Source organism: Epinephelus fuscoguttatus, linkage group LG22 (genome assembly GCF_011397635.1).
Source record: "Epinephelus fuscoguttatus linkage group LG22, E.fuscoguttatus.final_Chr_v1".
In the NCBI taxonomy this organism is placed as follows: Eukaryota; Metazoa; Chordata; class Actinopteri; order Perciformes; family Serranidae; genus Epinephelus; species Epinephelus fuscoguttatus.
This window is the reverse complement of record NC_064773.1, coordinates 13,983,659-14,006,404: the sequence shown is the minus strand read 5'-3', so window position 1 is coordinate 14,006,404 and position 22,746 is coordinate 13,983,659. Positions and strand designations below refer to the sequence as shown.

Genomic DNA, 22,746 nt, shown 5'->3' with positions numbered 1-22,746 from the left:
TACTTTCGTCATCTTAACTTCCGTTTTTGTTCTGCCACATTTTCCCCTGATGCTGCCGGGCAGCGTTACCTATAACAGCAACCAGCCACGTATCACGTCGACGTAAAAGGATGCCTTTTTTCATCAGTATCTGACGCCATAAGTAACTGCCCAAGCACCGGATTTCGACGACTTTAGAGTGAGACTGGGTTGCTGTGTCACCACAACGTGGGAGTGTGCAAAGCTCCCGGATATCCTAACCGTCCACCGGCTGAAATCTATTAAATGATATTGGGCTGATTTTTTTCATGGCACAGACAGGAAATTCCCAACCCTGTAGGCAGGGGGGCTTTACGATGTTGATCTTTGAATACACTCACCATACCATGGTGACACAGACCTGGTTGAAAATTGTTAAAGTACCCCTCTGAGGGTTGGATTAAGGCCCATAACTCTTACACTTAAGGTTCGCTGTGTTCTTCAGTGAATGAAAAGTTAATCTAATATGTTGGCTGTGTGTTTAGCTTGCAGTTTTTGTTTTATGCCCACGTCTTGCGCATCCTCACGCCTGTGAGGCTCAGTGTCCTAACACCCACTCAATACATGGTGTTTCCTGTGTCCTCCTCCCTCATTGTTATTCTGTGGTGGTGCCCACAGAATAACAATACCCTCCCACAGTCTGAACTCTCCTGAGTCTGTACTGGCAGATAAAACCGTGCTCTATGGTAATACATACAATACACACATGTGCACTAACAGCCTGTGGTATCATCTGGCTGTCATACGCCCTCTCAAAACCTTGGCCTGGTGTCGCTTATTCTCCTCGTCGTTCTCATCTTGTATATCCAGCCCGGCTGTGATATGAATCTGGTATTTTACTGTATTTTGAGTCCATTCAGTGTATAATCCAGGTTAGTCTGTATCAGGCCCGTACAGTCCAGTTGCCTCACAGCTCTGCCATTGCTTGCCCAGGAGGCTGAAGTGTACAGAAATAGTCACAGCCACAAAAGAGCCACAAAGCGGAGAACACAAGCTACTGCAGGGCATCTCTCCCTCTCCCCCTCTCTCTCTCTGTCTCTCTGGCTCTTTTGTGTTCTCTCTTTCATATTTCCTCCTCTAAAAGGGTATTTCTGTTGCACCAGGCAACCCACAGAGTCCCCCACACGGCCACCTTGGAAGGCTTGAAATGGATGGTATTTTTAGACACTAAGGTGTGTGTGTGTGGATGCAGAGCGTTGGCCCGTCTTTTGGAGAAGTATTTTAGTTAATTTGGCAGTGTGGATGCTGTGGTTCATATTATATTCATGTTTTTGCCTGAGTGATTGCACACACAGGGTGAATGAGTACCGTCTTCTTTGCCCTGTTTACCAGGTCCAGGACCTTGTTGTTCAAGCCGTGACAAGTGGTTTACCATTGTTTTAGAAATTGCTATGATTGAAACGAACTGTCCTCAGGCATCGCAAACGGCCTCTTCTCTTCCTTCTTACACAGCTCGCCCTCCAGCTCCACTCCAGAATGATTTCCAATTATCCCCTTTCTAATTTACTGGTGCTTGCAAGCTTAGCGAGGGCCACGTTTTAGCCACTGAGCCTTCAGCACCAAGAAGAAGGGGGGAAAAAAGCCAAGACATCGTGTTTGCCAGCGCTGAGCCCTGGTGAGACAGAGAGGCAAGGACAGGCGGGCGGAGACACACAGACACTTGACAGCACACACTTTCTGGCACCGGCCTCATCTAGTTAGCACAGGCTGTTGTGTTTACATCCTGACGGTTGCTGCTCCGTCTCCCCTTGAACGCAGGCTTTACTAGAGTGACAGCGGAACTTCTTTATTTGAGTTGAAAAAGCAAGTTACGGATGGAGTGTCTGACTTTGACACTCTCCCGAAAAATTGATATTCAATAGGTGTGGGCAACAGCAGAGCCTGGATTAGGAAGTGGCTTCACCTCCAAAAATCATTTCCATGCATTAAAAAACCTGGGAGGAAAGTGGATTAGCTTTTTTCTACCCCTATATTTAAAATTGCGCCTTTCATCTTTATTGGATAGAAAGTGGTGAAGGGAGTGCAGCTGGAAGGCACTTATTGGATTGACAGATCAAGACCCAAGATCCAAGTCACAAACTATCCCTTTTTTATTCATTCACAGTCAGATAGAATGGTGTGGAATCAACAAATACAGACATGCATTATCCAAGCTGAAAACATGCGCTTCCTGTCCGACAATGTAGGAAGAAACAACGTGAAAGAGCTGTGAACACGCAGACAGACTACATGTGAGGGTGTAGTGGAGGAGGACAGGCCCAAAACAGAGCAGAGACCAGAGACAATACTGTGAGGAGGAGTCCAACACGGGAGTCGAGAGGATGGGGGGGTGTCACAAAGGATATGGGTGCGGGCCAGCTCTGCCCTAAGCAGTTCAATTCATGACAACCTGACTGTTGTGGTTTGTCGTATCACTCGTGACTCACGCCTCTGAGTCACATTACCAGCACCTATAGGCAGAATTTACTGTCAGGCAGGAAAAAAAACGTGATGATGCAATAATTGTAACCAGATTTAGCGTAGCAGCAGCTCTATGTGGCATGTGTTGGTTTAATTAAGGTCTGTGAAGGGCTGAATTGAATCTGTGTGGCCAGTTAGGTTGGTAGAAATGTTCTTTGCTGCTACTAGATTAAGTTTTTCTTTTTAAATTTTGCGCACATTTTCTGTCAATTAAACTCCAGGGGCCATATTCACAAAGGGTGTCCACACCTTGCAGGCTCATAAAAGGGCATGTCTGTGACAACCAATCACACCTGTTAAAAGAATGCATCACACCTAGCAATGGGGTCAACCACACCTCCACACTAAGGTCAAGTTTCTGTTCCTTCTTTGCTCAGAGTTGCTCTAAGAACGTTCTTAAATCACTCCTAAGCTAGGACTCCTAACCTTTAGGCTAAGTTAGGAACTCTATGGGAGTATTCTCAGAAAGTTTGTGAATATGGCCCCAGACGTGTGGCCTATGTGATTTGAAAGAAGAGCTGAATCCAAATGTCCACCCTCTGGACTTGCGGACTGAGCCCTTGTGGACTTCAGTTGTACATACTGTGACATATTCACTGTCATCTCGTGGAGTCTGTCAGGGCAGAGCCTTAATGTGGCAGCAGAAATCCAGACTCATCAGACCAGGCAACGTTTTTCCAATCTTCTATTGTCCAGTTTTGGTGAGCCTGTGTGAACTGTAGCCTCAGTTTCCTGTTGTTAGCTGACAGGAGTGGCACCTGGTGTGGTCTTCCGCTACTGTAGCCCATCTGCTTCAAGGTTGGACGTGTTGTTGCTTCAGAGATGGTCTTCTGCAGACCTTGGTTGTAACCAGTGGTTATTTGAGTTCCTGTTGCCTTTCTGTCATCTTGAACCAGTCTGGCCATTCTCCTCTGACCTCTGGCACCAACAAGACATTTTCACCCAGAGAACTGCTGCTCACTGGATATTTCCTCTTTTTGGGACCATCCTCTGTAAACCCTAGAGATGGTTGTGTGTGAAAATCCCAGCAGATCAGCAGTTTCTGGCACCAACAACCATGCCACGTTCAAAGTCACTTAAATCACCTTTCTTCTCCATTCTGATGCTCAGTTTGAACTTCAGCAGGTCATCTTCACCATGTCTACATGCCTAAATGCACTGAGTTGCTGACACTTGGTTGGCTGATTAGCTGTCTACATACTATGTAGACTATGTGGTGCTGTATAATGTTAATACATAGAGTGTATAATTTAAAGATGGTCTTTGTGGAAATAAAGCTTGTTTAGTGGACTAACTTTGCACTTCAAGGTTGCCTGTTCACTTACGTTTTAACAGGTCTGACGCTACTATGCGCCCCGGCTGTATCTAGGCTAACGGCTAACATGCTTACTATTTTTTTTATGTCACTAGTCACTTGAAACAAATTTAGGACGATAGGAGACAGGTTGAAATAAACCAAAATTTCCCTTTAAACACGGCTGATTCATACACAGCCACAGTAATTAGCATAAATGAAATCACAGCCCCTGTCCTTTCAATCTACTGGTATGTCTCCACCTCTTAACGCTAAACCTCCTTTCAACAATGAAAAGCTTCCAAATGTTGTCAACCGAAGCCCACAGCTCATTAGGCCTAGCCTTTCCACCGAATGGAGAAGGAGGTTGGGAATCTTCCTCCCCTCGACTCCCCACCTCCCCGTCCTCTTTCCTTTGCTCTCTCCGCTCCCCTCTTTTGGCACCATTCCTCCGTCCACCTGCACTGATGAGCTTAGTCATCAGAGCTTAGCCGTGCAAAAGCTTTGTATGGAAAACAAACACTCTTATCAGCAGAGGAGGAGGTTACACAAACCTACAGCTGATGCAGATTGACATGTATGAAGTAACCGGTCATTATAATGTGTATAAACTGCCAAATGAGCTGACACGACCCAGGCATATTACACATATATTATGTTAGCAAACAACTGACAAGAGGCCGAGCACAATTATCATGATATAGCAAATGTGTTTTAAAATATAAATATTAATGTATGGAGCCCTAAAGAGGTATCATAACAAGGATCAGGCTAAATATGCATTCTTTTACTTTGCTGTATGGCTCTTTGGATAAACGTGGCAGATGATATGTAGGCTGACTGGAAGCGTGAGTCTTTTTAAACAAAAGATTGAGAGAAAAGCATCCGAAAATCCTTGAGTGTCTTAGACAAAACTCAACTCCTTCTCTTTGAGATGGGAGGCTGACACATGCAGACAGATTATGAAGTGGGTTGCAGTTAAACGAACACAGATGCAGACAGAAAATGCCCTGAAACAAACGTCTCTCTCCCTCTCCTTAATCCCCGGGCTCAGAGTATATATAGGCGCCGTCTCACACCTCTTCCTTTGTGTCAGATCCACTTTGAAAATATAGACTCATACACACGATCGCACACTTTTCTCTTTCTTTCTTTCTTTCTTTCTCTCTTTCTTTCTTTCTCTCTTTCTTTCTTTCTTCCGGCACTCTTTCACTCACCTGGCATTGGGACATCAATCCACAATGTGCTGACACAGCCTGACACTCTCGTCAAGAGAAAACATTCAGGCTCTTGTTCGGCATCCGTCGGGGAAAAGATTTCTATACAGAACTGGATAATTAACTTTTATTCAACCTTCATTTACCCAGTGAATTTTTGCTCAAATGGCTTGCTGCGGTTTCCTGCAGCACTCTGCTTCACTCATATTCACTTACACACATACCCATCTAGGATCTGCCCAGTGCAGCCACAGTCCTCTAGTGCTGGTTACTAAGCAGCTGGGGGTTAAAAGTACTTTTTCTCCGAGGGCTTTTTGACAGCAGCATTCGATTTATTCAACTTCTGCGCTCAGATTTTGCTGCTTATTTTGGGATTAAAGCCAACAATCTCCTGGTCCGAAGCCCAGTTCTCCAGCCTTAAGGCTATCGACGCTCACATAACATTTAGTTTCGTGATTCAAAACGAGAATTACATCAACACATGAGCATGGTTCACTTGAGAAGGGTGCAAGCAGCACATTGAACCCGCGACGGGAACATCTATAACAGCGGGACATTTATTAGGACAAAGATCTTTTTTGGCTTGCAAAGGAGCTGATGCTGTGATGTTCTGCTCGCAGTCTTAGTGCATTATAATTAAGTTGGCCACTCAGCAACACTCATCAATGAGAAAAGGCAGTGACTTCCAGATGTTACATTTTCCAAGAGCTTTAGCACTGAAAGGTGACTTGAGAAAGGACACTAGTCTTTCAGCAGCCTTATTATTCATATGCTTAAGATTATAACAACATTATCAGCATTTATTTTGCGTGTGTGGTATTTATTTACCTGCATAGTAGTAGTTATGAGTGTATCTTGGACTGAAAGCACCAGCAGGCCTATCATGTTTTAAGAAATAGTAGATCTTTTTCAAATTTTTTCGTTCTCTCTTTCTTGTTGAAAGTTAGATAAGAAGATTTTACCATTGAATACTTAGCCACAGCCAGCAGATGGTTATCTTAGCTTAGCTTAGCTTGGTGTAAAGACTTGAGACAGGGAAACAGCTAGCCCATACACCCTCTATACACCAATATCTGGCCTAACGATCAAAAAGTTTTAATTTTTAATGGTATATTAGGTTTTCATATTATTGGTTTTCATTTCCTGGGAAGCAATTTATGAGTGTTGATGACTCATCCTGCACTCGAGGGTGTAAACTAATTTGCAGTCAGAGAAACACTTCCTTGAATTGTTATGTTCCTACTTCATGACATTAAATTCTACCGGTTACAGACCTGCACATAGGACCGTTAGCTAGCTAACAGTTGTGGAGCGGTGCCGCTCATATGGCGGTAACCCCCAAGTCACCCCATTAACACTTTTAGCTCCGTCAGCACTTTTGTCTTTGTTAGCAGTGTTAACACTGTTAGCAGCATGGGTCCATATCATTGGTCCGACATCCCATTAGTCAGATGTCCCATTGTTCCGATATGTGATTATACTACTAGGCTATACTGTATTTGTGTACCAAAGAGGATCAGCAAACGCAACAGAAGTAGGGTACTGGTCGAGATACAAGTGTCATAGAGAGGAGAGAGTGAAACACCATAACCTCCTGTTATTAACTCTGGGGTCAGAGTTGTGTGAGCAGCTCTCCACGGTGCTGAATGGCTCTCAGCAGGCGTATTTCTGCCTTGATGGTGCGCCGCAACCGGCTCTAGGTCAGCTGGGAAAGGCTTGAGGCGAAGCAGGCTCACGGCTTATGTGTTTGCCACTTTCTTTTTCATTTTAACCCACACCATGATCTTTTCCTGACCCTAACCAAGTGGTTTTTGTGCCTAAACCTAACCAGACCTTAACCACAGGGCATCATGATGATTTCGGAACAACGGGACTTTGGAACAATGGGGTTAATATGGTCGGAACAATGGGATGTCGAACCAATGGGTTGTCAGAATAATGGGCTGTCGGACCAATGGGCAGACCCCAGCAGCGTTACCTTAGCTAGCCGCCACCATTTAATCCCAGCCACCTCATTCGTCCCATTGCTTGCGGCGTCAAATTGGCTGCTGTAAACGCCAATCAGTATCCAGCGACAAGTCCCTCCCTAGTTTCCTGTTTCTATGTAAAGTTATGGACTGGTATACAGTATCGACAAGCTAGCTAGCAGTTATGGAACAGTGCCGCTCATATGGTGTTTACTGCTGATAACGCTGTCACAGTGGCGGCAGTTTCCCGCCACAATGAAGTGTAACGTCCACCTTCCCATTCCTCACATGTCTCCCCATTAACATCTCAGCAAGACCTCAGTCAGCACGCTAAGCTAATCTAACTATCTCCTAGCTGTAGCTTTATATTTAATATGACATAAGAGTGGGATCAATCTTCTCATCCAACTCCCAGCTAGAAAACATATTACATTTTCCAAAAAGACAAACCATGCCTTTTAATATGATACTGGTGTTTTCAACCCAAGATACATGGGTATCTGCTGCTGCACAGGTAAATAAATACTGCACACTAGTATTTTAACTCAAATAAAAGGCAGATAATGTTGGAAGCTTCCTATTTTTACAAGGAACATTTAAATACCATAAAATTTTCAAATAAAAGCCTAGTCCTAATTAAAGGTAGGATCTGGAGGATTTTCAAACAAAACAAAATATAAACATATACAAATCCTGCTTAATCATTACCTATGGGCTTCTACTCATGTGTGGTGGTGACTCTGTTTGCAGAGCTCCTGCCCTTTAACTGTATTTTGATGTTTTTGTGAGCTCGGACCGCTTCTGGGCGGAGATTTCCCCAGCCAATGAGAGAGCACAGGTGCCGTGCCCGAGCGTGTCCGAGCGTGTCCGAGCGTACACCAGCGCAAGCCTTGCCTGAACCTCTTCTGTGAAGCCTTCTTCCGTACCTCCGGGCTCCGTACACCCGGGAGAGTTGAGCCTGATAGGAGGGGCCAAATTTGAATGTGTGTTTACAAACAGCAACTGGAAAATCCTCCAGACCCTACCTTTAAAGGACCAGTCCCTTTTACTAGCCCGGTGTGACGACACATTTTGATAAATTAATGCCTGTCTCAATTAGAGGCCTGGTCTGGATGCCAAACACTTCTTTTCTTTTACAGAAGTTATTTGGATGTATAAATCCAGGTTGTTAGCCACCTCAAATTATGTGTCCATTCCTCGATTACCCTGTAAGTTATTAATATTAGTTTAGTCTGCAAGGTTTTCTTAAAAGAATCAAAAGGATTTTTCATAAAAATTATTTCAAGTTTAGAGTATTGTTTTAACACAGTGATGCAGTGTTGTGTCAGTATGCCGGGTGCCATAACTCTCTCTCTCTCTGATGCGCTGTTTGTTGGAGATGGAACAAATAAATGATTCACAATTGATGTATCATCTAAAGCCTAATTTTTATATAAGTATGAATATTCATACTGGTTTAAATGAACAATTTGATTGTATTTCCCATCTTTACTGAGCAACAGTTTCCTGTGAAAGGAATTAAAGGCCTGTCCCATATAGACACCTGTCCCAAATATAGGCACGTTGATATCAGTGATTTAAGCAAATAATAGCCTGGGCTACAAAGTGAAGTTTTACGGTATGCCGAAGCACTCTGTTAGCTATTTAATGCTAACTTTAATACATTCAAGAAGACTCGAGTTCCTCATGGCTGATTTTTATTAACTTTGGATGGAGCCAGGCTAGCTTAGCACCTATTTTCTGTCTTAATGCTAAGCTAAACTCACCAGCATAGCTGTAAAAATCTGTAAAGGCTGTAAAAAATCCCTCAGCAGGGAAACAAATTAAAGTATTTTGGACAATGTTGAACTATTTCTTTAAACTTTTCAGACAGAATGATGAAAGACATCTTCGCTGAGAAATAACACTGAGCAATTGGTTGAACAGAAGTCAAGTCAGAAGCAGGGCAGGAAGTCGTGCCACTGTATGTGGAAATGACGTCAACTTAATTCTCTGTACTGTAACATTTTAAGGCTGTTCCTGGCAGTCATGATGAACCGAAGCTTGTCCTGACTTCCCGGCAATTGATTAGCAGATTTACACGGTGATAATGTCAAGCTTGTTGGCAGGAGCTGGTGTTGAATCACCTCCAATGACCATAAAGCTCCTTCGCTTCTACTTCGTCACCCTTTCCCTCTCTACACCATCCGCCTTTCCTCCTGCCGCCTTTTGTTTCAGTCTGTCTGCGTCTCCCTGCTTTTGTTCCTCTCATCTTCCTGATTTTTTTCTTGTCTCTCACACCATTATCACCCTTTGTTTCTCGCATGTTCTTGCAATTCTTCTGGCTCTTCTCATTCTCCATCCTCTCATCTGTCTTTATCCATCTGTCTCATCCTCCTCTAGATCCTCTCCCACTCTCAGTGCCAGGCTCCGTCTAAATTTAGATTGGTAAAACCCTCGTAGGGTGTAAGTCTCAATCAAAGAGCTTCACCGACCTTCACAACACTCTGATTCCCAGTTGGAAACAATAACTGAACATGGGCATGGCTACAGCCCATCTCGTCTCAATATCTGGTTGCCGTCTGCGGTTTTTCATTTGTCTTCTTTCTGTGTCCTTGGAGGAAGTTTGAGGAGGATGGAAAGTTGGAGATGAAAGCGAGATGGAAACACTCACACAGAATCTGGCCTAATTCATTCATGCATGAGCTTGTTTTTGTTTGAGAAATATCATGTGGGAAGAGAAGGAGCAAGTTGTCGTTTCTTTCCGAGGTATCTCATGCCTTTCATCTGAGTGTTTGTATGACATCAAACTCGTCACAACCTCATCTGCGTGGGTGTTGGTGTGTGTCAACCTTTTGGTACCCCTACACATGTGATGCTAGAATATGTCCTTGTGAGGTGGTGATGTGAGCGGGTGACTCCCATGCTTTTATGAATCATCCATGCTCCTGTTTGAAGAGCGAGTCACAGCAGACAGACAGAAAAGCAAACAGGCATGTCACATTTATTTGAAAGCTTGCAGCAGGAAAGATTGTTATATAAAAATGCACCTGTCTCGTTAGCTTTAATTACAAGGCAAAGCTGCAAGAGAAGAGCGTACCATCCGCACTAATTTAGACCCTGTGGATTCCCTCTATTAATAAAATTTGTGATGTGTGTGTTGGTTCCAGTGAGAAATCATCTCTGGTGACAGAGTAAGACAATTCTTATAAAGCTAGTTCTAACTAGGAGTGTAACTAATGATCAATCACTGTCATTGATTGTCATGTCTTTTCATTCAGTATAGCCATACTAGCAGATGATATTGGTCCATCAGTAGGTTAATTGACCCACCACTTTTGCCCAGATGGAAATTTCCATCATGGATTGCCATGAAATTTAGTGTAGGAATTCATGGTCCCCAGAAGACGAAGCCTTGTGAGCAGTACCCCAGTGAGGTTGACATATTTGTATTTTAGCCAAATATCTTAACAACTATGGGACATTTTTTTTCAGGGGAATCCATTCCCCCCTTATTTTGGACACTGATTGTGTGCATCAGATCCAAGAAGCGCTTCCATGTTTATTTTTAGTGGATGTATTGTCATGACTTTTGGTTCAGATCAGTGGTGGCGGAAGTCTTTAGATCCTTTACCACACTATAAAAATATTGTGTTACCAGTAGGGCTGCCCAAGACTAAGAATTTTCCTAGTCTACCAATAGTCATCATTTAGGGCCATTAGTCGACTAGTCGCCAGCATGTTTATTGATTTAATTATTAAGGGATATATTTTGGGCGGGGCAACACAATGGTTTGAATTGAAGGTGTGAGAAAGAATAGCATCAGTAACATTGTTAACACTGTGCTACATTACAGAGAAATACAAAACTGTACTAATGAACCTTCATTAATATAGGCCTATATTTTATCTACAAGTGCACGTCACTCACTGAGCGAGCCGCCTGTTAATGACGCTGTGGGCTAATGGGCATGTAGCTACTTCCATGTTTCAGATGATACGTCATGTTTGTAGTCGACCAATGAAGATGAGTTTACATATCACCTTGGGTTCTTCCTTCACCTTCTCAAAATGATCCCACACTTTGGATTTCCTGCCCGACATGTTATTAACTAGCCTGTGGAATAACCCCAGGTACCAGCCCTGGAAATTAGAGGCCGTACACATGCCGCATCTTTAACCGCCTGGAGAGCACGAGGCGGGTACTGAGTGCCCCTTTTGTGCCAGCAATCAAGAGCGCAGCAACAGGTTGCATCCTATTTACCTGAAATCCTGACTGCAGAGCTGATCTTCCAGGCGCTGTTTATAAATGTGTAGGCCTATCGTCCGTGGGACAGATGTAAAGCTCTGGGTAGCCCTGCACTAACATGATCAACTTTTCCGTATTTATCAGACTGAATATTTACAGAAGAAGGGAAAGATATCTGTCGGCTGTGATTGGTTTGTAACGTGACCCTGTCTGACTGCTGACTGTCCCTGAGTACAATACTAAGTAACTGCAGATGAAATGCATGAATAATTTCAGTACTATTTGAAAAAAAGAGCGCAGGCTGTATCAACTGGCATAACATTATTCACTTTTCTTATCTCTCTGTATTCTTTGGGCTACCTGGGAAAGAAAACAAAGGCGTACTGTGTACAGCCATCTGAAATTTATTGGGGTCAGAGCTGCCAAAGTTGCCTTGTGTAACTTTAAGTGAAGCCAGAAAGACACTTAATGGCTTGATGGCCTTTTAGGGTGATTGTTGTAAGACATGTCAGTAGGAATTGGAGATGGCCACTTAGCAGCAGTGAGTTAAGTAACATATCTGCTTTAACAGAGAGGTTATTCCAAATGACGGGGTGATTTAGTTCTGCACAGTAGCTATAAGAAACACACAGACCAAGTGTGTTTTTGAGGGGGCAGTAAAAGCTTTAAGTGTGCCTGTTGTGTTGTGTTGATAACGTCGGTGATGACTGGCTCTGAAGAGGCTGACCGACTGTCTGACTGAGTGGGTTTTCAGCTTTTCCTATCTGGCGGCCATCTCTCCGGCTCTCAGTTCCTGGTCTCTCTGCTTTAACTGATAGAGCCATCAAGCTGGAGAAACTCCCATCTCAAGTCCTCCCAGCAGGGACGGATGTTGATAGCGCGTGCTTGTTCGCGCACATACACACGCACACAAATTCGCATCTGTGCTGTGTACATCATCATGTCTGAGGATTAACTGGATTTCTGTCAAGTTGGGAATGTAACTCACAAACGTCAGCAAACCTCAGCAGACGCATCTCTGTGTGTTGTTTTTTTATGTCTTTCATTGGCTTCCCTCCATGTCTCTGTTTCCTTCTCTTCTTCCAGATATTAAAATCATCTCTTTCATTAATGCTTCTTTCATCTTGTGAGTCACAATTCCACATATATAAATATTTGCCTTGTCAAAACATTTGTGTTTCTTTTTTATGTTTGGGTACATGCCACTGAGATGTGTTTGCAGGTGTGTCATTCTCTCAAGAGTGCAAGCATCCTACTTCTTAGGCATGGACTAAAACAGGGCAGCTCATGCCTTATTTACCCCGACTTTTTCTGCTGCGACATTTCCTCAATCTTCTTCCTCCGTCCTCCTTCTGTCTCCCTCTTTCTCTGCTTGGAGAGAGGTGGCTTGTCTGCTGCATGGCTTAACATGCGGGTTGCAATCTTCTCTGATGCCCGAATTTAGCATAAACCCCACTGTTAAGACAGGCAATGGCATTTATACGAGGGGTGGGGGATGGGGGGGAGCACTTGGCGAAATGTGAAATGAGGTCTTTACGTCAGAGTTGAGGATGGTTGAAAACATGGTGACTGTTACCTCTTCTTAGAGTCACTGTTCATGTGTGTGTGCAAGTGTTGCATGAGGCAGATTAGCATTTGCGTGTGGTCCCCATAACGCACATTGTGGCATGGTGTCCCCACATTGTGTAGGTGTGTATGTGTGTTTACACTGTTTATAGCTCCAGTATGTAGTTTTTTTCCAACCCCAACATGTTGATTGTTTATCAACACTTTTACAACCACTTAAAGCAAAACAGTGCTGGATGTTAAACTCCAATAATAGCTGCAGCTCTTGAATTATAGCCCTCAGCAGGGCCTTTGGTGTTATGGTATGTTCCTCCAGAGCCCTGTGTTTAAGTGAGTACCTGGGAACATACAGCAATACTAAGACCGCCATGACAGGACAGATTTCGCAGAGCTCTGAGATGACAGATGAGAGCAGCTGTGCCAGAAGTATGTTTCTTTTTCCATTGCAAGCAGCAATGCCATTAAGATTTGGGTAAGGACTACATCCCAGGTGTTTCCAAGGACGAAATTATGGTGCTTAAAGAATAAACAGCACTGGCCGATTCTTTAAATTGGCCTGTGCTGTGCCTCAGCGTTTGGATAGAGGTGTAATTGGAGCTAAATAAGATGTTCAGGGAGTACAGAGTCTTGGGAAAAACATTTGCAGTTCGCTGACTTGCATTATAGTCCTGCAGAAAATCCTTGTTTTGTCAGTCTTGAATGTCTGTAAATAATCTAATGAACAGGTTGGGGTTAAAAACACATTTAGGATATATGCATGTTCACTGTCATGGTTAAATTATGCCAACACGTATGCACACCAAGTTATACAATCACAATAACACAAACTACACATTCAAACACAGTCTCTTTGGTAAGTCTGCTACATGAAATGTCTGCACAGGCCACCCACGCCTCTCTGACATGCATTGGTAAACCCTGTCCCATTACCATGCATTATGCATAGGCCTGTCTCTTAAGTCCCATAAATGTAAAAGCTTCTCTTGAAATAGAAGAAGTTACACTGCTGTGTTGTCACAGTGACGTTTTACCCACGTAGAGACATTTACTTATTTTCGAATGTAGTGGTAGAAATCATGTCGCAGGAAACACTCATTATGTGTTACTGACAATTTGTTTTTATCTTTGTCTTACAGAAAGAATGGCTCTGCCTCAACTGCCAGACCCAAAGAGCCATTTCAGGCCAGCTGGGAGACGTGCCACCTCCAGCCATGGCTTCCCCAAAGAAGCAACCACCTGCTCCTGCTCCTGTTCCTTCTCCTGCTCCCTCTTCCACCCCTGCCCCCGCTGCTGTAGATAGCAAACCTGTAGTAGAAGCAGCAGACCTAACCCCATCAACTCCTGATACCAAGGTAGTGCCCGAAACCATTCCTACACCTGATAGTACATTAACTTCACCTCCTCCCAATGCCCCTCTCTCTGTTAGCACTCCTCCTCCTGATAGCACCCATCAGGAAACACCACAGTCAGAAGAACAAACACAACCACTCGCAGCCGAACCGGTGTCTGAGCCTGTAATTCACCCTCAACAACCTTCTCAAATTTCAGAGAGTGTAGCTGAGAGTATCCCTGCAATCCCAGCAGTTGAGCAAGAGCATAACAGCTCTGAGAAAATAGCAGAGGACCAGTCTCATCCTGAGATAGAGCCATCAGATGCTGATAAACAAAGTGCAACTGTCAGTGAAATCCCAGCAGTTGAGCAACAGCAGAGCAGCTCCGAGAAAGCAGCAGAGGAGCCACCTAATGTCGAGCAACAAGCACAGAGTGCACCTGTCAGTGAAATCCCAGCAGGTCAGCAACAGAGTGGCTCTGAGAATGCGACAGAGGAACCTTCTCCCTCTGTAGAAAGTGAGACGCAAAATCTATTGACTAATACAGGTTTAGACAAGCCAACAGTCCCCGCTGAGATGGAAACAGAGCCAAATCCCAAGATTACCCAGAGTGAGGCTGCAGCTCCCCTGACAGTTGACAACACAGTGGAGCCTGCTCCAGAAAAGCTTTCAGAAGAGACAACTAATTCAGTTGAGCCAAAACCCGCCTCGATCCCAGATGCAGTCTCACAGGAAGTTCCTGTTCAGGTTGATCCAAAGCCAGATTCTTCACCTACAAATGCTAATGAGGAGAAAATAACAGAAGTAGAAATTGCTAAGCCAAGTGAAGAACCACAGATAGACGAAGCTACTGCTGCAGATCAAGCTCTATCAGATATGGTAGACACAGCTATTAATGTGGAGCAAACAGACATCACTTCAAAACCTGAGGCTGACAGTGTAGCACCTGAGGTAAAAAATGAAGTACCTGCAGAAATAAAGGCAGAACCAGAACCTATATTAGAGAAGCCAGTATCCAAAGAAGATGCTACTCCTCCTGCAGTTGCAGAAAATTCAGCTCCTGTTGACAATGTTGAGATACCTAAACCTGATGAGACTCAGCAAGACTTAAAACCAGAGCCAGAAAAGTGTGCAGCATCTGAAAGTTATGCAGTAGTGTCAGAAAACAAACATCCTGTCTCAGCTCCAGACGAGGAAAGTCAGGCTAACAAAGTCGAAAACAAACCCATAGAAAAAGAGGAGAAGCTGCTTGACCCAGCAGATAAGTCACCTCCTGTTGCTCCTCTTGATGGAGAAACCAAAGCTGTAGAGGAAGCAAAAGAGAACACTGAAAAAGGTATTACTGCAGGAGAAACAGCTAAGGAGCAAGTACCTGATGAGGAAACATCAGCTGAGATGAAAACAGTGAGGGATGCTGCTGAGGAAAAAAATACTGAGGAGAAAGCTGTTGAAAAAGAAACCGTTGAGGTAGTAGGAAGTGAGAATAAATCATCTAATGACAAAGCCTTTGAAGAGGAGGGAGCTCAGAAGAACGAAGCAGCAGAAAGGGCTACTGAGGTAAAAACTGATGAAGGGAAAGCTTTAGAAGAAGAAGCAACTGAACAGATAATAGTTGAAAAGGCAAGTGAGGTGAAAACTCTGGAGGAGAAGGTTGTTAAAGCTGAATCAGGTCCAGCACCTTCCTCTACTGAAACAGAGAACGTCTGCCCTGTAATAGAGCAGAAAGAGTCAGAAACGGCAAGTGAGCCAGCTCCGACTGTCGCTGAAGAAATCCCAAAAGAAGAGATCTTAATAAATAAAGAGATAGAATCAGAAACAAAGTGTGAGCCCTCACCCGCTAAAGAAAGCCTTAGTGGGACAGTGTCATTGCCTGAGAAGTCAGAGGAGAAAGAAAAACCTGTGGTCGAAGCAGAGATCGTAGCTCAGGAAGAGGAAAAGCAGACACCTGTAGATACAACGTTAAAAGCAGATGATAAATCTGAGAAGGCTGTGGTTACATCTATTCCCCCAACTCCTGATTCTAAAGGGCAAGAAACCGACAGTGTTGAGCCATCAGTGCAAAACGTAGAGACAGTGTCATCCTCAGCTGTCATTAGCGAGACACATGTCAGAGACGAAACCTGCGAGGAGAAAGTCATTCAAGATGAGGCGGAAGCCGGCTCACAAAATACAAACAGTATTGCTGAAAATCAACATGAAGCAGGGAGGGAGACGTTAGCTCTGGCAGGCAGTGATGAGAAACCACTGGAGAAAGTTTCAGAGCAAAAGGTGTCAATTAAAGAGGAGGAAGGCAAACTTGACAAAAGAGAGGTTGAGTCACAACCTCCTGCTGAAAACACCCAGGAACTTATTTCAGTATCAGAGACGAGCACAGCCTGTGACAAAGATGGCACTGCAGAGTTTGATGTAGAAAAGCACACAGTATCAAAGAACGATGGAGTATTAGAGACGGCTTTGGAATATGGAGGTGTGTCTGTGTCAGTAGCTTCAGTCCCTGTAGCAGAACCTGAAATCCCAGTAGTAAGTGAGCAGGACAAAGGCCCAGTGGAGAATACGAACAGTGAGGAGAAAAAGGAGGCTCTGGGAAAGCCCAGTGATGAAGATGCAGTCGCTGAGGTGATCATAGTGTTTAGCACAAGTAGAGATAGATTTTATGATTATCTTTGCACATTGTTTACTCAAGTTCAGATACATGTGGAGGTCAGTTATATGGAAATGGCTGAATGTAACATTGCACCATATTGAAATTAATATCTCAACACTGCATTATACAGTAGTACATTTAGATTACAGACTGCATGTATCACATTCTTGAAGAGTGAAAGCTGGCTAAATAAATTAAATTGTGATTCTGTACACACTGGCAACTTCAGTGATTATCTAAAAAGCATTTGAAAATACCTAAGATGTCCATCCTCCATGCCAAGGTAAATACTCAGTACTTGAACTTAGTCCAAAAAAGAAATTTACTAAATTAAAGACCATCTCAAACTTGACAGCATTAACATTCCAGGAGGATTCCTCTCTAATTCCTGTTGGAGTGTTTGTTAATGCAGTAGCTGACAGGAAGTAAACAGGGACCAAAGCTGTTCCCATAGCAACAGGGTAGCAGTGAAACAGTCTATTGATCAAATCACAATGATTGTTTACAGTCATTTCCAGGTGATTCTAGTCTGTACTTCACAAAAGGAAACACCATGATGTTGCACTAAAAACATCACTTTCGGGTAGACAACTGGCAATTGATCCTTCACTAGATCCTGCCCCTGGACACAGACTGGCCAATCATAACGTAGCGTCGTGTATTAATGATAGTCGTTACCTGGAGAGGTTGGAAAAAGATATACATTTCTTCCCTGTTCCAAAACCAAAATCAAACCCTGAAAAGTGTAGGGTTAGCTAGCTAGCTACTGAAGATATAGCCTACTGAATGTATACACATGCTGCTTTTGCTTTTTAATGATTATAACAGTGAAACAAAGACCGACCCTGCTGTACAGGAACCAGTGAAGGGAAGCAGGGAAACTTTGCTGATATTCAACCAGCTGTGTGGCATCGCATTAGCGCAGAGGAACATTGAATCATCACAAAGGGGCAGGGCTTAGTGAAAGGTTAATTGATTTAAATTGCAGAGATTTGTGAAAACGGCATACTTGTTTATTTCCGTTGCCATTTTCAACCCTAACTGTAAAATTTAAAGCTACATAGGTAAACATGTTGGTCCAACCAATCTGATGTTTCTGCTGCGCTTATTTTATGTACTGTGTTGCTTTGTTAGTGTCTTTGATAAACCAACTCTACCAACATAGAAGCTAGGCAAGGTATTGCATTGGGGGCTGCAGAAAAATATATTTTAGCCAACTGAAAAAATTACACACTACATTTAGAATATTTCCTCCACTGTACCTTACCCAGTGACTAATAGAGGCTGTGGTAGACCTGCAACTTCTGTGAAGTCAAATTATTGTTTTTGTCACTGGAGTCTGATGGTTTTGAGAAAACAGCTTCAGTTACCCGTTGGAAAGAACTGTGTGACAGCAAGGTAAAGGGGTGAAAATATTCCAAATATAGTGTACACTTAAACTGATACTGATTTTTCCAGGTAGCCATTTTTTAGGTTGCTAAAAACTAACCAACGACAGAAGTGCTGTTTCATTTTATGTACGTGATGCAGGGATTTTCTACCAGGTTATTGTAAAGAAATATTGTGATTCTGTCTATACCAAATTGATTTGGTTTCGCTGTCATTACTATTTCTCTAAGGTATTGGAAAAATACAGTTTTTGTAACAAATTAATGGAGCTCTAGAAAGCATGTTTCCATTTCCATTTGGTATTCCTCAAGAATTTATATGCACCTACATGGTTCACATGTAATGACATCAAAAATCCCGGGTTATATATTCCATTTTTTTTCCTGTAGTGTCTGAGTAAAAATAATAATTGTGCCTTATTTCAATCCAACAGGTGAAAACAGTGGAGACCTTGAAAGAACCTGGAGAGAAAGAAATGGCTGCCAAGGACAGCAGTCCCACCAGCCCATCAGACCTAGCCAAGTTGGAAAGCACAGTCCTTCCCATTCTTGAGGCCCAGGCAATCACGCAACCAAAGGATGACGAGGAGAAACTAACAGACACTCTAAAGAAGAGACGTAAATTAGAGGTGCTTCCTCTCTCACCTGACTCACCCAGCTCAGAAGATGACAGAGAACTTACTGAGAAAAATGCCAAAGGTACCACAAAGAAAAAGCTCCTTGTACCCATGGATATCAGGGCAGATTCTCTGGATGATAGCAGTGAAAGCTTTGGAAAAGAGAGCCCAATGTCTGGGGATGATGAGGAATTTATCCGAAAACAGATAATGGAAATGAGTGAGAATGAGGATGCTTCCCCGTCTGATGAGGAAAACCTAGTCCGGCGTAAGATCAGAGAGAATGAGAAAAAGCAAATGGAACAGAAGACAACAGAAGCTGTAGAGAAGAGTACATCAGGAAAAGGCAGGCGACTTACTAAGAAAAGCACTATAAGTCCAGATGATGAAGAAGATAAGTTACTCCACGGCTCACAGGATAAACCTGATTTACAGAAGGAGGAGGGACAAGAACCAAAACAACAGGAGCATCAGAGTGGTACTGCAGTTCGCAAATTCCAAACTATGGAGCTAAATTCAACCAGCAGCCCTGTGCGTATACCTGATGATGATGGAGAGCCTGAAATGGAAAGCCTCACAGACTCTCCAGATGATCGTTCGAGAGGTGAGGGATCATCCAGTCTACATGCATCCAGTTTCACTCCTGGTACATCCCCAACATCCCTCTCATCACTGGATGAAGACAGTGACAGTAGTAGTCCTAGCCATATCCGTTCTGGCGAGGGTAAACAACACAGGAAAGCCAAACACAGACAGCCTGGTCAAATGTTACCAACTATTGAAGACTCCTCAGAGGAAGAAGAGTTAAGAGAAGAAGAGGAGCTGCTTAAGGAGCAAGAAAAACAAAAGGGCTCTGGGAAAAAATCCAAGAAAGACAAAGATGAGATTCGCGCCCAGAGGAGGCGAGAGCATCCAAAGACACCACCAAGCAACCTATCCCCCATTGAAGATGCCTCACCAACTGAGGAATTGAGGCAAGAAGCTGAGATGGAAGAAATCAGACGATCCTCCTGCTCTGATTTCTCCCCTAGTATTGAATCAGACCCTGAGGGATTTGAAATCCATGCCTCAAAGATTGCAGCAGTTCAGAAAACATATCAACTGCCTGTATCAGTATCTCTTCACTCCCCGACAGATGATCAAAATACTGATAAACCACAGAAAAAACCTCTCAAATCTGCTGATGAGGCTTATGAGGAAATAATGCTGAAGGTTAAGTCTCCAACACTCGACAAAGGCGAGATTCAGCCAGGCAAAGAGTCCCTTTATGGAGGCATGCTCATTGAAGACTATGCCTATGCATCTCTTATTGACAATACAACAGCTGATCAGACAGAACCAGAGAAGATTGTTGTTCCTGCTCAGCCCAAAAAACTAAGATCACCAGATGAGGTTTATGAAGACATGATAAAGAAGAGGAAGGAATTCATGCAGCTTGAGCAAGAATATCAAAATATGCAGCCAACAAAGGAAAGTGCTACCCCAAAAATTGTGTTTCAACCTGCTGAGAATATCGTCTCCAAAAGCAGCACAGTAACATTAGGCAAAGATGGGAAGCCATTGTTGGATGCTGAAACTGCCTATGAAGAGCTAATTAAAAGAGTGCTCACTCCTGGAACAAGTCCAACACAGCAGGAGCCAGATGTGGAAGACACTGCTTCTAAAAGGGCACTCCACCCCATCCCAGACTTAAAGGTGACACAGTGCTCTTCAGGAGAACTATCTTCTGATGACGAGAGTGTGATTAAAAAGGAAGAGGATACAGTCGCAGTATCAGACACAACATCAGTGATGGAAACTGAGCCTGTGACAGTGGTTGCCGAGCCCCCTCCATCATCAACATCTGATCAGCAACCTCACACAACAATCGCAGAATCCCAGGCTGATATTGTGGACTTATCTAGTGCACTCCCAAGAACATCAGCACCTGTGATTGCCAGTGTATCACCCTTGCCCACAGTCCCTCAGTACACACCCAGTATTCCCAGTGTGGTGTCAACTGCCCCACCTATACCCCCCAAGCCAAGTGTCCTGCGTAGGGCTAATTCTCAGGAAAAAACAGAAGTACCTGTTGCACCACCACTGCCTCCTCCCACCCCACCGAAACCTACTGTTTTCCCCAGGAAAGCTCCAATTCCACTTCCACCTCAGGCTTCAGCAACTCCAGTCAGGCCAGAGACAGCAGCTATGACCGCAGCCCAGGGACCATCTACAAGACAAACAGTTACACCAATGTACAAGCCTCATGTTCCCCCTCCTGTTGCCCCAAAGCCAACCATTCATGCAGGGATTGGAGATGGTCACCGACCAGGACATGGTGTTAAACCACCAATTGCACCAAAGCCTGGGTCACAGCCTTCTTCACCTGCCCATGTCCCACATCCACCAAGACCCACTGTACTTCCCACTGGTCCTAGTGACAATGTCCTGAATCTGAGCCCTTCTTCTGAGAGCAAGCCATTTCAACCATCACCAAAGTCTCCTTCTTCTCCAAGATATGCCAGCAATCTTCGTGACACGTATGTCGTCATCACACTGCCATCTCAGCCCAGCTCTCCAGTAGACACTGTCTCAACTCAAGCTCCCTCCAGCCCTGGCCCGGTATCTCCTTCACGTCAAGCTCAGCCCCAAAGTTATCACCAACCACAGCCTCAACCTCAGTCATATCCACAGCAGCACCCACAACCAACCCCTCCTACAACAACTAGGGTGCCTCTGGCATACACACGAGTCACAGAATCCATTGAAAGTCAAGAGATTTGTGGCCCAGAAAAACATGTGTCTAGCTCTTGTCACATAATTGAGGCTATATCTGCCTCGGCACAGCCACCTGTTGTTATGCCTAACCTGATCTCTCAAGTGGTCACCACTGAAGTTCAAAGGACCACCGTCTCTGTTGTTCATGAAAGGACACCACCACCAGTGCCAGCTCCAAGAGCAAATGGTGTCCCAATCTCGATGGAGAAACCTAAGCCTCATTTGCCAGCACAGAATGGACAGGCCGTTCAACCTTCTGAGGTGGTAGATCTTAGGACTATGAAGGTGGACCCAGGATCAGACATGAATGGTGTGGATCTGTCTGCTGGCCCAGATCCAAGACGTCAGTCTTTTGCAACTGATGTCAGTCGTCAGAACAGTGCAGTGCAGTCACCTGTGGTCAACCTCAGTGCTGAATCGTCTACTGTTTCTATAATGACTGATAGTATCACCATTGTGACCTGTTCTGCCACAATCCAGCAATGTGACAATTTAGACACCGCTCAAGTATCCTCAGTGCCCCTTCAGCTAACAAAAAACAAAGCATTTGAGCCTGTTTCTCAAATTATATATCGGCCCATAGACTCTCAGCCCTCCACTAATGCCGGTACAGAGATTCCTATTAACCTCTCAGTTGGATCAAGCACAGGTGTAGGAACTTTCCAGACTATCCCTGTCACTATTGCACCCACTTCTGTTGCAAACTGTGTTGCCAATGGATTAACTACGGGTACAACCACAGTGGCAGGAGCTGTTGACCTTAGCACAACAAAACCATTCAACACTGTGGTATCAGTGGATGCTGCTTCTGCAGAGGTGGTCACAGCTGTCATCACAGATGATGATGGCAAACCAGTTGATCTGACTGCAGGGAAAAGAGCTGTATGCTGTGATGTTGTGTACAAGCTCCCATTTGCAGGAGTCTGCACTACTCAGCAACCTACCACACCCCTGCCTGAAGACCGCTTTGGATATCGTGATGACCATTACCAGTATGACCGATCGCCTTACGGCATGAGAGGATTTGGTGGAATTAAACCGTCGATGTCAGACACTAACCTAGCAGAAGCTGGTCTGTTCTTTTACAAGAGTAAGAACAGCTATAATTTCAGTGGCACCACAGAGGGTGCAGTAGATCTTACCGCTGCAAAGATTTCTGATGCAGGTCAGTGGAGTGACATTGCAGACCTGTCACTTAAATGTCACTTTGAACTGCCTCAACTCATTCTTGGCTAACGTGGCATTTTTGTTTGTTTTTG

At 44.0% G+C, this 22,746-nt stretch overlaps 1 protein-coding gene across 3 annotated transcripts in view; it reads left to right on the top strand.

Moving 5' to 3' along the window:
- The window catches only part of pcloa (piccolo presynaptic cytomatrix protein a), a 93,225-nt gene that overhangs the window by 17,918 nt on the left and 52,561 nt on the right, over nt 1-22,746 (top strand). For all 3 annotated transcript variants that reach the window (XM_049566220.1, XM_049566221.1, XM_049566222.1), the window contains exons 4-5: nt 13,887-14,102; nt 18,548-22,652. In XM_049566220.1, the coding sequence (XP_049422177.1) occupies nt 13,887-14,102; nt 18,548-22,652 (4,321 nt within the window). The remainder of the gene's footprint in view (nt 1-13,886; nt 14,103-18,547; nt 22,653-22,746) is intronic.